General features: G+C 39.1%; 2 protein-coding genes across 5 annotated transcripts in view; both read left to right on the top strand.

Moving 5' to 3' along the window:
• The window catches only part of FGD5 (FYVE, RhoGEF and PH domain containing 5), a 78,882-nt gene extending 76,803 nt beyond the window's left edge, over positions 1-2,079 (top strand). The window contains exons 20-21 of the mRNA XM_065749301.1: positions 1,219-1,367; positions 1,994-2,079. Of these exons, the coding sequence (XP_065605373.1) occupies positions 1,219-1,367; positions 1,994-2,030 (186 nt within the window). The 3' untranslated portion in view covers positions 2,031-2,079. The remainder of the gene's footprint in view (positions 1-1,218; positions 1,368-1,993) is intronic.
• A 6,743-nt stretch (positions 2,080-8,822) lies between these two features.
• The window catches only part of NR2C2 (nuclear receptor subfamily 2 group C member 2), a 31,824-nt gene continuing 23,566 nt past the window's right edge, over positions 8,823-17,080 (top strand). For 2 of the 4 annotated variants that reach the window (XM_065749314.1, XM_065749315.1), the window contains exons 1-2: positions 11,841-11,924; positions 13,228-13,327. Coding sequence is in view for 2 of the 4 variants with exons in the window: in XM_065749312.1 (XP_065605384.1) it covers positions 11,865-11,924 (60 nt within the window). In the remaining 2 variants the exon portion in view is untranslated. Of the gene's footprint in view, positions 9,004-10,896; positions 11,284-11,840; positions 11,925-13,227; positions 13,328-17,080 lie in introns of those variants that run through there. The other 2 variants (XM_065749312.1, XM_065749313.1) reach the window with 2 other exon arrangements.

The raw sequence follows: 17,080 nt of genomic DNA, 5'->3' as shown, positions 1-17,080 counted from the left end.
AGCACAAGTCTTATGAGGAGCGGCTGAGGGAGCTGGGATTGTTTAGCCTGGAGAAGAGGAGGCTCAGAGGAGACCTTATTGCACTCTACCACTTCCCGAAGGGGGGTTGTGGTGAGGAGGGGGTGGGCCTCTTCTCCCTGATAAATAATGACAGGACGAGAGGGAATGGCCACAAGTTGCGCCGGGGAAGATTTAGATTAGACCTGAGGAAACATTTCTTTTCTGAAAGAGTGGTCAGGCACTGGAATGGCCTGCCTAGGGAGGTGGTTGAGGCACGGTCCCTAGCGCTGTTCAAGAAGCGTTTAGATGAGGTGCTAAGGGATTTGATTTAGTAGTTGGGTAGGGATAGTGATAGGAGGATGGTTGGACTAGATGATCTTGTAGGTCCTTATGAACCTATGAACCTATCCAGTTCTATATTCAATACGCTTATCTCTCGTAATCTTAGAAGCAATCACATCTGGTTGGAGATAGGGTAAGAGCAATGGATGGTTAGTTACACTTTTTATTTCCAGCTTAGTTGAGCTTCTAAGAGCAGAAGCAAAGGCAACGTACACATATAGAAAACTTATAGTGACCAAAATTGTAGCTCTCATTGACAGCTAAAATTTGTTTGATTGATATTTGTTTCTTTAACTTATATAAAGCAGAATTTGGCAAACAAAAACCACTGTTGTTTACTGGGGGCAAATTAACACTGAATTGCATTACCAGTTCTGAGATTTTTGAAGCAGTGTTTCCTGAAAGTGAGCAGGCTATTTGGTGTGCAGATTCTTAAAACAATATTCGCTAGTACAGGGAAATTATAAGGTACAAAGCAGACTAATACCTGCATTCAGCAAACAAAAATAGTACAAAGAAACACATCTGAGATGGAGCTTTCAAAAGTACTGCTGAACGTTCCCACATGCCAGTAACCTCATAGGTTGCTTCCTGGACCATTATGTCAAAGTAGTCATTAAAGTAATGGGTAATTTGACCTTTTGGATGGCCATGAATACCAGTACTTTTAAGAGGTGCTGCTGAGGTTGAGAACCAAGACTATATGAACACGTGCAGTACACTGGCATTGTTCCTGTTTAAAAACCACCAGTTCAGCAGAAGAATCATACTGCTTTTGCAGCCCACAGAGTGTTTCTATCATGATTGTTCTTCAGGAAGAGCCCTTAAGCTGATAGAAGCTTTGCACTGATTTTTGGTTCACTTGTTTGCTTTCAGGATAAAGTTGCTACAGAAAGTTTGCCTTTGTTGGGTTTCACTGTTGCCCCAGAAAAGGAGGAAGGATGCATGGATACAGTTTTCCATCTCTATCACAAGCAAACTCTATTTTATAGCTTCCGAGCAGATGACAGCTATTCAGCACAGAGGTAAGGGAACAGGCTTCCATGCTAGCGAGCGTGTAAGTCCAAAAGCTTATGTAGGGTTCTTCCTCTCCTTTGCTTCAGATCTGTACGAATCTGAATGCATCTATGCAGAGGAAAACAAATAGCTCTCAGAGTGTTAACTAAGCCCAATTGCATGCAACTGCCCTTAGTGATGAAAAATCTACCTCTTTTCACTCCTTTGTTTAGACAGAAAGAAGGCTAAGCCTAGAGAATCATCGTTTTCTATTCAAATGTGATTTTTATATGGGATCTTACCCAGTTTGTGTTCTGTTTATTCACCTATCAGTTGCTCATCAAAAAATAATTGTTCAGATTTCAGTTTATTGCTACTCTACTACTACCACATAGTAAAGTAATTGTGAAACTTGTAATAAAAGTGACAGTGCCTCAAGGCACACAGGAAGGAAATTTGTTTTTATGGGGTTTTTCTTGCTTTTAAATGTAATTCAGTGCTTTCATACTTCGTATTCTAATCACAAAACCATAGCTTCTTATTAGAACTAGGATGGGAAATACAGTCCTTTTCAGAATTTATGTTCTTAAAATACATATTTTTTCAAAAGAAACAATTTTATATGTACCACTCTTTCTTTCCTGTCCTTTTTTAGGTGGATTGAAGCCATGGAAGAAGCATCTGTATTATAGCAGCTATCACTCAATGGACTTAAAAATCTGAGAATTAGCATTCTGTACAATCCAAGCAGTCCTTTTCTTTACAAAAGTGAACAGTGTATTTCAGGCAAACCAGCAACAACACTGGATATGAACTGTTTCCAGATTGCTGTATTTCCTTCCTCCCCTTCCTTTTACATCTCTATTTTTTTCCCTCTCCATAAGAAAACTTTAAAATAGGGAACATTTATGTTCTTTATGCCTGTGCAATTTCGACCTGTGCCATAAGCTTCTCTTATGATCCCACGGTAAGCTGAATTTAACATTAAGGAAAAATGAAAGCCATGGAAGTACTGACTACAGTAAGCAACAGGGTAACTTTTACTTACTGTAGAGCACTATCAGATTCCACTGGATTGGTTTTGGTGTCTACCATGAAATTTGAAACAATGCAGTAAACAACAAATAGTCATTTAAAGCACTTTATAGTTTTCATTCAACTGCAGTTTAATCTTCTCATATTTCCAGAGAGTTTGGTGTATTGATTTATTATTCATCCACTACCAAATGCCAGTATGAAATTACACCCAGCATACGCTAAATTGTTTCTACAGAAAAGGAACAAACAAAAATATTCAGTTTACCCAGTCTACTACCATTGCACTAGCCAGGATAATTACTATCTCTTTGTAAGTTGACACAAATCACTGTATAACTTATTTTAAAGTGTTTTCTTTCATATCACTACAGTATTTTGAACTGCACTATAGTTCCTTTGCTGTCCAGACGTTGAAAAGTATCACATCACCATGAATACCACATCAGATTCAAACCCAAAGGATATTTTTAATTTATTATAAACCTACAGACAATTTATTTAACACTAATCTCCCTAGTAGAATTAAGATTTGTATCATTTATTTAAATATCTATCTTTATTTTCAGTTCTCCAGATGTTCCTGCTGTTGTTATGAAAAATGTCATCAAACGTTTAATCCATACAAGTGCATCATTTGAAATATGCTGGTGGGGTGAAATGCACTTGTCTGAACCTTCTCTAGTAGGAGTGATTTGCAACTCCTCTAGCTAAATGCATCTTACTAAACTCCAGAGCTGCTGGTGTCTCAGCAGCCAAGTGACAGTATGACTTCAGATGTGTGCTGTGTTGACGCCAGCTGAAGATGCCAGAATCTGGAGTTTTGGTTTCTGATTCTTTTTTTTTTTTTTTTGGTTGGTTGGTTGCTTAAAGAAGGCTGAGAAGTGATGTTATAATCATTGCAATAAAATCATTTTGTGTTCTGTGTTTGTCATAAAACTTGAGTGCAAATAGAATGGCAATTATGATTAAAATATATCTTTCTACAAAAATAAAATGCTCACGAATTTTCTTACATTAAAATATATCATGGGGCACAGGGAGGGGAAGAAACTTCACTACCTTCATTTTCCTTTCTTCAGTAAGTTTAACAGATACCTCAATTTCTGATTAACAAACTATCTGGTTTTCTGTATTTTTTAAGGTCTGTGATATGTGTCCAAATGATAAATGTAGTTCAGTTTATCACCAAGAAAAACAAGCTTAAAAAACAAATACAAGTTTACCACTAAATAAAAATACACTTGTTTTGTTTGGGGGCTTCTTTGTTTATGGTACATTTGAGTCTGATAGTTTCATAAAACACAGATTGTCATATGCAAACAGAAATCAAATATCTCTCATGTTAGAACTTCATCCTTGTTACTGATATACATAGTAATGTTTCTAACCCTGATCCCAAACAAAAAAAAAATCTGCACCACAGAACAACAGCATTTTGAAGACTTAGGTGCTGATGACTTGTGACTATTGTATGAAGTTTTTTTTCAGTAATAAGCTGGAAATGATTACACAAAAATACTTGGTTGTAAAAAAAAAAAAAAGTTACAGTGCTATTAAGTCTGATAAAATGTGGAAAAAATAAAAGAGCAAAACATAACTGCAGTTCTACAGGCTTTATGTTATTTTTACCTTAATTCCAATTCGTTAACAGCTACACAGGTATTGTCCAATTCTCTAACAAACTGAGAGCACTGAATCAGAAGACAGTAGTTGTGGCCTTCTGGTAAGACAGGGTTTAGACAGTAGCAAAGAACATGTGCTTCAATCCACACTACATTTAAACTTGTTGAGCCAGACTACCTGTCAACACTACTTCAGTTACAGAGATAAATAGTCTTAATGTATCACAAAGAAAGAAAGAAAATAATATATATGAAAAGAAAATGCCCTTATATTTTCAATTTAATTAAATCTAATTTGAGCAAAGCAAAGCACCAAAGACAAACGCTGTCTTAACTTCAAAGCTAATTCAGTAATCACTTTTTATAGTTTTAACGTTAAAACAGAGGTTTTTGGATAGTTTATTCCAACGACTTGCAAGTAGCTCGGTAATATTTCCTTCTAACATGTACCAAGCCTCACTTTCTCCAAAAAAAAAAAAAAATTCCACAAATTTGTAAACATTAAAATATATATATATATATAATTATGCATAGTGTACTAACTAATCAGTCAGTAGTTCAGATGCAAACTGTCTTTCAGTGTGTTTTTCTTTATTCTGACAACATTAAATTGATTGTTATCTACAATCAGTATTTAGAGATATATTATAGTACATGCCTATTTAAAATCCATTTTTTATACAGCTATCATAATACTTCGTTTTGGAAAAATGATAAATCATACAGCAGAGCTGGAGTGCTCCACCATGACAAGATTCCATGCCATTGTAACCAAGTACTGCTGGTCAAGAAGGCCCTGGGGTTACCACCCTTCCTGAGCTGATTGTGGATTGCATTTAGGATGGAAGAAAGCACAAAGCTACAAACACACACTGCGCTTTTCCCATTTGCACGCTGCTTTGGTGCAAAAGAAACTAAGACTTCTCTGGCTATAGCCACATGAAAACAGCAGAAAAAGCTATTCCTTCTGTTAGTCTTTCAACACTAACTTTACAATTTAACATATCAAATAAACTTCTTTGTATTAAAAACAGTGAGATCCTTCAGTGTGAAGGACAACAAGACAACAGTTTGGATTAAGTTTTAAGAATAAAGTTTCTAGACTCCAGGGCAGGTTTGCAGTCCTGCTTAGGGAGACTATAATAATAACAGTAGATTTTTCTGAAAGCACTATTTCACAAATATCCTGAATGTCTTTCCTTCCACAGAATAAAATGTGGAAACTGCTGTGCATGTTCATTAGTATGAAACTGATGGCTGTCCAACCACATAAGCGTTCCCTTTTTAAATACAATTTAAAAACCAGGTCCCTTAGTGCAACATGGCCATGCTCAAAACTGGACACAAAGCACAAGATCTTACTTTGAAAACTGTCTACTAAATGCATTAAAAGGGATCTGAATTGAATATGGCATTAACAAGACTCAATAGTTTATACTGTTAAAACCTTAGTCCCTTAAAACTCTGCCGAATTATATTCACACTGATTTCTTCCATGCTAATCAGCAGCTTTGCTCATAACATTTTCCTAGGAAATTTCAGGAAAATTGTGTGCAAATTTCACATGAAATTAAAACTTCAAAAAGTTCAGCAGAGCTCTGTCAATCCCAAACACATGAATAACCTTAAATTCTGCTTTCATTTTGTAGAACCTGGCCTCTCATAACTTCTGACCCCCTCCTCAGCCAGGACATATTTTCATTGCCAATGCCACCACCATGACCAGAGGGTTTGTGGCCTGTGCCACAGATACACACACAGCCCAGTGTTTGCGGTCAGTGGTTCTGTCCACATCTAAAACATCCCTCCCTCTCTGTAAGCACATTTTCCCACCTCACCTCTGATCTATGATGAAGTAAATCTGTTCTCCTGGGCACAAAGCAGCATACATGAGGTGTCTCCTCTCCTCTGCTTCTGTGGCTGTTTGCAGAGCGCTTTCTCTTCTCAGTCAGTTATCGCACAGGTAGGACATTGGAAAACATCCATAGTACTGGAAGCAGAATTTGAAAAAGGTCACCACTAAGATACCTTCTTTACAGTAGGTGGGCACAGTTTCACACTTCCTTAACAGCTGCTGAGATGGAGCCTGCCCTGGAGAAGAGGCGCATGAGGAGGAAGAGACAGTAGAAAAGAACAAGTACAGTACAGTTATTAACCTTTACTTCTCAGAGAGCTGAAATTCTCTTTTTCACCTCCAGCCTATTTTTCCTTCCAGTCATAACTAACTTCAAAATGGGCCTATGCAAACACTTTATACTAATGCACCCTTTGAAGTCTGCATATGTAAGTTCAGCAAATTAGATAATTAGCATTATCTAATAGAGCACTGTTTATTAAAGAAGGGCGGTCAGAGTAGTTCTACATTTCACTGATGTTCTTGCAATAACCTGCAGCAAACCCAGCTCTTCATGTGGCTTTCTTTATTGCAGTTTGTTGCTAACCCATGAGCATGGTGCATAGATTCATAGATACATTAGGTTGGAAAGGACCTACAAGATCATCTAGTCCAACCATCCTCCTATCACCATCCCTACCCACTAAACTATTAAATCAGATCCCTTAGCACCTCCTCTAAACAATTCTTGAACAGCGCTAGGGATGGTGCCTCAACCACCTCCCTAGCTGCATGGGAAGCAAAATTGCACTCCATACCAGAGCTGTCTCATAGGAAATTGTCCCCTTGGTGGCAAAAACAAGAACAAGATGACAACTGTCTTCAAAAAGTCCTCGACCTGCCAGGCAGGCAGCAAAGAAGCAAAGAGCAGCAATTCTCCTCTAGTTTCTGTAATTTTTATTCTTCCTTTCAGTCAGAGATTTATTGATAAGGAGAGAAGAAGAGTTTGAGAAAAGGGAATGAAAGAAAGCGGAGAGCAAAACCAAAGAATATGTAACAATTTATTATCTTCCATGTGCTCCAGCACAAAACTTTTGGAGTCACGATGTTTTTCAGCTGTTCCTACCTTTAGATAATTCTCACTAGAGCACAGGCAGTATGTTTAAGATAACTACTTAAAGAGACTTCCCCAAAAGATAATAAGAAGAAAAATACCAGCCTATTCCTACCACCGCATATTACTTGTGAGCTCAGAATATAACATTTCCAAAATTTCCAGTAGATATGGACAGTACAACATACTGCATAACTAAGAATTTGCTCACTTGCTCATGCAAGACAATTTGTTACTGAGCAAATGAATTTAAAATATATTTCATTACCACAGAAAAAACAGCACACTATTCCCGTGAACAGGAAAACAAAGAGGAAAACCAGAGGAAAATGTTTTATTCAGAAAGATCTGCAGAAGTTTAACTGAACACACTGTAGTCTAATGCCTCCTCATTTTACATATTCTGATGCTCACAAAGAAAACATGAAAATCAAAGGCTTCCTTATTCATGGTAGACTTCTCCTCTCTGGTTTATTGAGCATGTAACAATTTATCACTGAAGACTGCACAGATAAACATAATAACGGAGAAGTACTAGATCTTGTAAGAGAATACTCTGACCAGATGATTGAAATACTTTTCTACCTAACCATGGACATATGGTGTGGAAAAAAAATATATATATGACGACTGATTAGAATTCTGATATTAAGAATAGCAAATAAAAGGCAAAACTAAGATTTGCTTCAAGTTTGCTTACACTATAAACTCACAATCACCAAGGTTAGAAAAGGCCGCTAAGATCATCCAGCCCAACCATCCACCTACCACCATTTCCCACTAAACCACATCCCTCAGTACAACATCTAAACGTTCCGTGCTCTAGAAGGTGTAAATCTCATGGTTTAATCACCATTTTTTCAGTCAAATTATCAGTTTAAAAGACAACTTGTGGTCATAGAGTCTGCTCCACAACTCATTATTCTTGATTCACAACTAGAAAAATACAATCCTACCCTAAAATCTAACTTTCACAAATCATGGTACTATGAGGACAGTGAAAATTAATAGAGGTATATTCCCCTCACACTCCTGAAAAAAAAGGATTTACACTTTAAAATTACACTCTGTGGAGAAAAAAAAAATGTAACTGTGTTTAGTCTTCTTTTGGAGGAACGTACATAACCACATTTTGGAAGCGCCCGCCTTCAGGAGTTACTATCACTTCCCATCTTCCAGCTTAAATGTTTGCCTAAACACTCAAGTTCTTAATCAGACATAAAATAAACCTACTAGAAGTATGACGATTAAGCCAGGTAATTGCGGTAAGTGTAGGTTCAAAAAACGCTACAAACGTGACAGAATTGGTCCCACATTCACGTTCAACAGCCGAAAACAACAAGCCCCTAAAAGCACTTCAGCCGCATACTGCAAAGAATCCTGACGACACCGGCAGTCACATTCAGAGCAGAACAATCTCCACATCCAGCTCCACTACGTGAACCGCAATCAGCGACAACAAGCGGATAAAACTAAACCAAAATTCAAGACTATTTAAGTCTATTCAAGACTATTTAACTCAAACGTTTTCGAGTTACCTTCCCAGCTCAACGCACAAGCTCGCCACGCGCCCGGACACGAGCGCCACCTGCCGCACACGCGCGTGGAAGGCCGCTCCAGCCGCCACCGCGCCGGCTACAGCCCGACTCCGCTCATCGGAGCGTTGGCGCGAACGCTCGAGCTCGAAGCGCCTCAGGTAGCCCCGCCCCCCCGTCGCCACCCTCGGCCCCGCCCCACGAGAGGATGGAGGGGGCCGCGGCCGGCGTGGTGCCGGGAAGAGGAAGCGCTGGAACGCTCTCGGGCGGCGGCGGTAGAGGTCACGAACTCTGACCTTTCACAGGGCCCTGAAAATTAACACAGAACCCCTGCAACACACACTCACCCCTCCAAATATCACAGTGCCAGCCCTCCTACCCCGCCGCGGACCCCGTTAAGCTTCTACCACCGCCCCTCGTGGGGTTGGGGAGGGGGCTTGGGCCTCCGCTGGGCACCGCCACCAACGCCGGCCCGCCTGGGCCCGGGCCACCGCCGGGGCACGTTTGGCGCCAATTCCTGAGGTAAAAATCGTTTTTTTCTTTAATAGAGACGGCCGTCTGGGCTTCTTCGTCGCGACGGGGACGAGGGAGGGGGAGTCGGGATCCCGTTCGGGGAGGTGGGGGCACCAGAGCTCCGCAAGTCGCCGCGCGGCGGTGCCGCAGGCCGGCCCGCAGCTCCCGGGGTGACGGCGGATAGTCGCGGCGCCGGAACGATCCGATGCGGTGTCCTGGGCGCTGCGCTGGGATACGGGCGCCGCGAGGCCGGGGCCGGTCCGGTGTCAGTGAGAGCCGTCCGCCGCCTCGGGGCCGCTGGGACCGCGGTCGTGGTGATGCCGAGCGCCAAAGGCGGATGGAGAGGGAAGATGGAGTCTGAGCGGGCGGAGGCGGCGGCGTGAACCCGACCCTTTTACCTTTGCCACCGGGAGGGCGGAGGAGAGGGGGCGGTGGGTACTTTGCATACGGGGCCGAGGCCGCCGCCATCTTACCGGCTGCCGCCCCGGCGCCGCGCTTGGTACTCCCTTAGCTCGACAGAAGGGGATACCAGAGGGGAGGGGGCCTAATGGCGGCGGCGGCCGCTGCCCCGCCTGGGATTTGGCCGCCTGCCAGCGCGGCCATCTTGTGCTCATTCGGGTCCCTCGGGTGTTTTCCCTCTTGCTCGAGGGGAGGTGCCAGCTGCATGACAGGCGGTCCTCGCGGCCAATGGGCAGTGCGGGTAGGAGCGCTGCGTCCTCCATGAGGTCATCGGCCGTGACGGGGCGGGAAGGAGGAGTGCGGCCGGCGGGCGGTGTCTGCCCGGGGAAGCTCAGTGATAGGATGAAGACTAAAGGGGCGGTGCTGCCATTGGGCAGTGTGGAGGCCGAGGTAGTCCGCGTCCGGGTGTGCAGCTCGTCGGAGGTGGTTGAATTTGTTAATTTTTGTCACATGCATTGTTGCAAGGATTTGTGCAGCCTTCCTGTTACCGCTCTTACCGTAATACGGGTTCGCAGGAGAGCCTCGCTTGCCGGCTTCTCTTTCCCGTCTTCTGCTCCAGGATCTCGCTGGAGAGATGCCGAGCTGCTGCTGGGTCGGGCATGCAGCATGAAGAAGGCAGCCGCACTGAGTAGTAGGAAAACGTTTCGGACAGCTAAATTCAGCCTCTCTGTGTCAAACTTGTAGGACTGTCCCCATAAAGCATTCAATGGAGCATGCAAGTTTATTCGAGTTTGTCCTGCAACTGAGGCAACCCAGTTTTGTCTCGTGTTTTGGACAGGAGGTCTATGTATGCTCAGGGGGTTGCTATCCTGTTACATTGGAATAGTTTTTCTGGTGCTTTTGTGTTGTTTGGTTTTTTGTGGTTTTTTTTTTTTTTTCCTATTTTTGTATTCCACCTTTTTTGTTCCTCTGGGGAATTTTGCTTTTCTTTGTGAGGTCTGCTGCTGACGGGTTTTTCTGGGCAACGGATTCTGCTGTTTGTGTTGCTCACTCAAGAATCATGTTCTTAACAAGCTTACAAGCATAGTCCCTGAGCTTCCAGTTGAAATTGTTTTGATAGACTGCACTGTCATTATGGAAGGGCTGAAAATGCAAAGAATCTTGGTGGATAAGAACGTTAACAGCAAATTTGTTGAGATACTTACCACAGGAAAAACTTGATGGAATCTCAGAAGATATCCTTAGGAACAAAATCTCATCATGAACTGAGAAAGCATGCGTGTGTAGTGATTTTTTTAATTGACTTTATTAAAATAATAATTCCAAAACTAGACAACAATGAAACAATGTTGCTGAACAGTTTGGGGAACTTGCACAATTAAATAAGCCTGGAGGATAAGGTAATATGAAAAGGTGTATGAGAAAGTAGCATTAATATGATTTACACACAGGATGTCTCAGTTTTGGTAATAAGGTGTTAGGAATAGTCTTTCACTAACATATGTGCAAACGTTTACACATTCAATTTTCCATAGCAGAATTTAATCTTTAATCAATTGTAAAATTTTAAATAACATCAGCTTTGTAAAAGTTGAGTTTTGAGAGGGGGTGTTTTGCTGGAGATGTGAATGTCTCACAACGTTTCAATTAAGTGCTTTGCTATGTTTGTTTTTCTTTTTTAACTTCATGTGAAATGATTGCTTTGCAAGTATCCACAGAAGGTTTTCAATGAAATGTCAAATATGCTGCTATTCAGGAGTGCATTTTCATTACCTACACCTGGGTCTTAAAATGAACTCTGGCTTTGTAATAAGAATGTCAGTGCATGAATTTGAAATCTTAATTAAATTTAACTTTGAGGAAACAGCCCTTATAAGAATCATTAATAAGGTATAGGAAATATTTATTCTTATTTCTTCTGTTTGATCTTTTGATCTTTTAACCATGAGAAGCGTTCGAATGACTTAATAAAAGTTTACTCAAACACAGTTCTCAGATTGCTGTTTCCTTGGCCAGAGCATAATCAGCCACAGTTTATCTGCAAAGTTTCCCATCCCTTGAGTTCAGTAGAGCACTTATAAGGTCTGTGAATTCTACAGAATGCATTGATTGTTGATGCTTAAATCAGTCCTTTCTCCTTTATAAAATTAGCATCTTATGCTTGCTGCTTAAATAATGGAGTAAAAAAATGTATGAGAAGCTTTATAAAGTAGGAGAATAACTGTGCCAATAATATCAGAATTCAGCTTTTTGAATACTTTGTCTTGTATGCATGTACTGCACATATACATGTATATACACTCACACGTGCACGCTGTATCTTATTTTTCAGATAGATGAAATAGTATCATAAATTGTTAAGTCGTATCAGAGGCTTGTGTAATAGTAAGGAAAAAAAGAAACCAAACTTGTGCCTGATGGAAGTTGCTGACATCTTTTTCAAACAGGTTTTCTAATGGTCTTGCTTCGCCATGGCAACCAATACGGAGGTGCTGGCTCAGCAGGTAATGGAGACTCAGCAGGTGGCTGAGGTGAGTGAAGAAGATACCACAACGGTTGGCATGTGAGCCTCTGAGAGGAAAACTATTTAAGATTGTCTTTGCTGTTTCCTGTTTATAATAAATAGAGCAGATCCTCATAGGACAGTTCTGCTTTATGCCTGGGGACATATAAACCAGTGAAACTGGTGAATGTGGTCTGTTTCATACCAGTGACCTCCCTATCAGGAATCAAAGTGAGAAGTTCACCATTAACTGCAGAGATGCTTGTCTGTATTATGGATTGTTAGAAGAGTGGTATATAAAAAAAAGTCTTTTTATGATTTGATGATTAACTTATTTTGATCGTGAAAAGTTTCTGCTCTTCTATTGAGTTGTCTTCTATATCTCAAGTTTAAAGTTACTTGCTTTACTTTTGTACCATATTGAATTTACGGTAGGGTGGTTGACTGAAATCAAGCCTTATATTTCATATCTATGTATATGAAATAAAACTTTACATAGACTTTTTGTGCTCGCTATTAAGTGATGCCTTTGAATTCACTGAACTTGGATATTCAACAGGTAAAATGTCTCAATCAACTTGTAAACATTCAAACTGTATGTATTCATGACTAAAGAAGAGAAGTAATTTCTCTTTCAGTTTGCTAACTTTAGTCTTTTTTTTTGTCTTTTCTGTTTTATTTTTTTATTATTATTTGGTTTAATATCTTTCAAAGTTATGGTTTAACCGTGAGATTTAATAAAAGCTGTGATTTCATAAATAATGAAGGGCAAATACAAATATGTTTAGAGGCTTAAGTGGACAAGACCACTTTTCAGACGTTACTTTTTGTTAGTGATTTTTGTTTTTTAACCTATTGAACTGAGATTATACCTTGATACTAATAAGAATTATCAATTCAAGAATAAGCTGTACATGGTAAATGTACATCATGTTTTCTAAAATGGATTAGAAATTCTTCCTGGCATTTTTTTGTTAACGATTTGGGTTCTTTTGAAGTACATAATAACAGTTAAGATGCTACAGCATGAAAAAAGGTCTGCCAGGTAGTCTGGAAATAATGTCTAAGGCATAGCTTTAAGAAAAAAAAAAAAAACTATGATTTTACAGTGAAAACTGACAAGTGATTGTCACTCAGATTTGCTGTATCAGATATCAGTTTAGCAAACACATTTCTTATTTGTTGGAAGAAAAAATCTTTTCCAAAACATCTTGGGAAAAAAAAGCCTATAATGGAAATACTGCAAACCATAAACTGTTTTGGTAGAACTTAACATCTTTAATCACATCTTCGACACATAAAATATGTGACATTTGTAATTCCTCGTGCAGGAAATGCACCGTGGTAACATAGTGTGATGGTTGTATCTTGCCACTGGAGAGATCGCTTCATCCCAAGAATTTATGAAGCTCTGTGATTTCTTCCTAGCCGGTGGGTAAATAGAGGGCTTCATCTCTTTACAGTATTCAACTCCTCCTTAAATTATACACCTGTTTGGTGCATAACCTCATGAAAACTTTTTTCATGGAAAAGCAGTTGCTAGCAGCATTGTCTCACTGGGAGTTAATTGATGTTGCCTGTAAATTTTGATTTTTTTTTTCTGTATGAATGAACTGGGTGTCTTTAGTCTGATACAGTTTTTAATACAACAAAATACATTACTGATTTTCTTCAAGTGTACTGTATCTGTGCTCACTGATTACAGTAGAAAATGTAGCATAAAACTTGGAATTAGCCTTAAATGAGTGGCTTTTTGGAATATTACAAAATTAAATGAAGACAGTTATTAATGATGTACTGAATTTTAAGTTATGAATGTTCAGAGACAAGTTGCAAACAAGATAACTTAATACTTTTTCAGCTATATCTGCAGCTGTTTTTCAATATAGTTGTCGCATACATGGTGATGGCTGCGCTGAAGACGACAATGCCAAGCACCAAATCAGATTGCTGTGCAAGTAGGCTATATGTTGTTTTTCTTGAGCAACGGTTAGTCATGGTTGCTTTCTGTTATACTGTGACTGCACCAGAGGAGTTACTGAGCAGTCTCCATTGTTTGTGTTTTTGTACTGATTGTATTTTAAGTACTTTATAAAATTGTCCTTTTAATGGTTTCAGATGTTTCCACTGCTTTTGATTTCTTTAGCAGTGTTGCTTTTTGTGTTTTTCCAATTGTATGTTTCTGAAGAGATTGTGTGAGCGAGTTCCATTTTGAGTGTATGCGTGTGATTGTAGAGGAGAGTGTAGCTTGGGGATTCAGAGGGAATTTTAGGAATTCTTCCTCAGTGTGCTGAGGAGCAGCAGTAGAAATACTGCGAATCGAGTTGAATAAGGTTTCCATTATACTGTAAGAGTTAAAACGCAAAATAAACCCATTTATATTCATTATTTTATTGTTATCAGTGACCATTTTCTCATTCTGGAAGAATTCTCAAAGTGAATACTTTGATGCTGAGTTTTCTCAAATGATTCTTGCTTCAAATGCAACTGTTCTTAAATCGCTTCTAAAGTGTATACCAAGTCAGCTTGAAAGGTATCTCATGCAAAGTGCAGATTAGAGAAATGAGACCCTAAATACATTACAGTTTGGAAGTCTCTGGATTGAGATACACCACCAGATGTGACAGTCTCTGTTGTAATACCAGTCTGCCAAAGGGGTTAATGTCAGACTCAGTGTGAGATTCTTTGTGATGCAGATAAGATGAAAACTACAGCTTCTATGGTGGCTTTTGAATTCACATGGCTCATACAGGGTTTTGCAGCAGAATCCGCCTGATAGGGCGGTAAAACTGGAAATGATGGTTCTGAATTTTGTCATTCTACAAAGGGCCCAAATGGTCGGGACAAGACCTTCCAAAGGATAATATTGAAACTGTTGTAAGATACAAACATATTCATTTAATGGGCGTGAGAAATATTTCATGCTTCCAGGCATCATGTTCATTTTTTTGGGAAGACCTGTTAACTTAATAGCTATAGACATTTATTAGGAAAAGAAGGTCCATAAAAATATTACATTAAAAAATTAACTTTTTAAACTGTAAAATTTGTAGGAAGTTTCTGAGTGTGCTTGAATGTATTTGATCAATAATTGTTTTAACTAAGCCTTACTTTAATTTTTTTTCTGTAATATTAATAATACCTCTGAAATTGCTTTACACTTAGTGAGTTCTGATCCGGATATTCAAGCAATGCTCGTAAGAGTTTTAGTGGCATGCATCTAAGAAATTTTCTACTTAAGCTGGAAAATTTACAGCCTTTAGTGAAAGTATGAATTCACAAGTTCTACTGCGTGGCATAGTGATTTGCCACCTTGATGTACTTGTTAGATAATTTCATTATCAATGTAGTAGTAGGGGAGTAAACTATAGGAAGTACTAAAAATTTGATCAGTAAGTACAGAAGTGTTTTTTTATTACATATCAAAGGCTGGAGAAACTTTGTTTCAAACTACTGAACTTGCGCAAATGCAGGCAAACATAAAAAAAAATATTAATGATTACAACTAAAATGTTGAATGTGAGCTACTTTTTTTTTTAAAAAAAAAGGAAAATATATAAAAGGATATATATTTATATATACAATACATACAATAATTTATATATATACAATACACAAAACAACAGCAAGTAGATAAATTGAAGAGAAGAAACCATATTTATTTTGCCATTCATAAAAATGCGTCTAGTTGTCAAATACTTGTATTTTAGGCTAGCAGTGCAAAATGCAAAGAAGTTACGTATGTTTCTACGTGTATTTTATTTTCTGAGATTTGTGCAGATTCTTAGTGGTGTGTTTAATGCATACAATTATTAGTTAATTTGTAAACAGACTTCTGATAATCTTGTTAGATGCATGTTACTTTGAGAGCTCAGATGAATGAAGTCCTGTACTGAGTGGTCCAAAGCAGGCAGCTCTCCATGCCTTGCCAGTTTTCTTCAGCTTCAGCTCCATCTTCCAGTGGTACATACTTGCCATCTTTCATAGAATTGTTTTCTTCTCCAGTCTGTCTACTTGTATGTAGTGTTTCCAGTATGAGTACTGAAGTGGAAAAATCGGTTGTATTCTTACAAACTTCTAAGGGAGTCACATAAATCCTGAGACGTTTTAATCGATAAGAAATTCACAGCTCTAACCAATCCTGAATACTACCCTTGAGAGACGTTGAGCCTTTTAAGTCCTAAATTTACATTTAATATTGATGGCTTCTTCTTTCTCCCCCGCTCTCCCCCCCAACTGCTTCAAGCTAATACCATCTAATTCTGTAGTCAGAGAATTGTAGGAGTTGGAAGGGACCTCTACCCTTATAAAGCTGGTGTTCCCTACAGCAGGAGGAAAAGACTCCACAAATTCTCTGGGCAGCCTGTTCCAGTGCTCTGTCACTCTGAATGTAAACTTCTTTGCATTAATACCGAACTTTGTGTGTTTCAGTTTCTGCTTGTTGCCCCTTGGTCTGTTGTTCCTTGCCATCAAAATTCCTTGCCCCGTTATCTTGATTCCCACGCTTACTTACTAACAGTGATGAGAACCCCTCTAAGCCTTCTCTTCTCCAGCCTGAAGAGTCCCAGGTGTATCAGCCTTTCTATATTATATATATATTATATATATACACATATATATATGTATATATATATATATACACATATATATGTACATATAGAATCTCTATGTACAGTAGCAAAAAATCCAGTATAAGATAGGTCCTAGTCTTCAGGCACATGCAAGAGATGTCATTATAAGACTGCATCACTTGAACAACCTCCCCAGGGTTGTGGTAGAATCCCCATTACTGGAGGTTTACAAGATGCAGTTCAACAGGCTACTGGGTCTAATCTAGGATCCCTTTTCCTGTGGACATTATGAACTTTTGGAGGTCCCTTCCAACCAGGGGTATTTTGTCATGAAATTACAATATGCACTCTTGCAACATTGTTTGCTAATAATGCTTCTGATTACATAGAGAAATTAAAGGTACAAATTACTAATTCTTCTTCACTGTGGATTTTATTACAGTAGAGTATATGATGCCATATAAAAATAAAAGTGTTTGTACTGTGTCTGTGCAGCATATAATACATAAAGTTCTATCAGAGAAAGAGTTGCAATGATCTGAAAATAGAACTTTTCTCCTAGTTAAAGATGCATTTTATATATGTTTCTTGCTCAAATCATTGAGGTTTACTG

Source organism: Cyrtonyx montezumae, unplaced genomic scaffold (assembly GCF_038088225.1).
Source record: "Cyrtonyx montezumae isolate F1298 unplaced genomic scaffold, pur_monq_1.0 scaffold_6, whole genome shotgun sequence".
NCBI classification, from domain to species: domain Eukaryota; kingdom Metazoa; phylum Chordata; class Aves; order Galliformes; family Odontophoridae; genus Cyrtonyx; species Cyrtonyx montezumae.
Note: the sequence above shows the minus strand (reverse complement) of the source record. Positions and strands in the feature narration are given on the sequence as shown.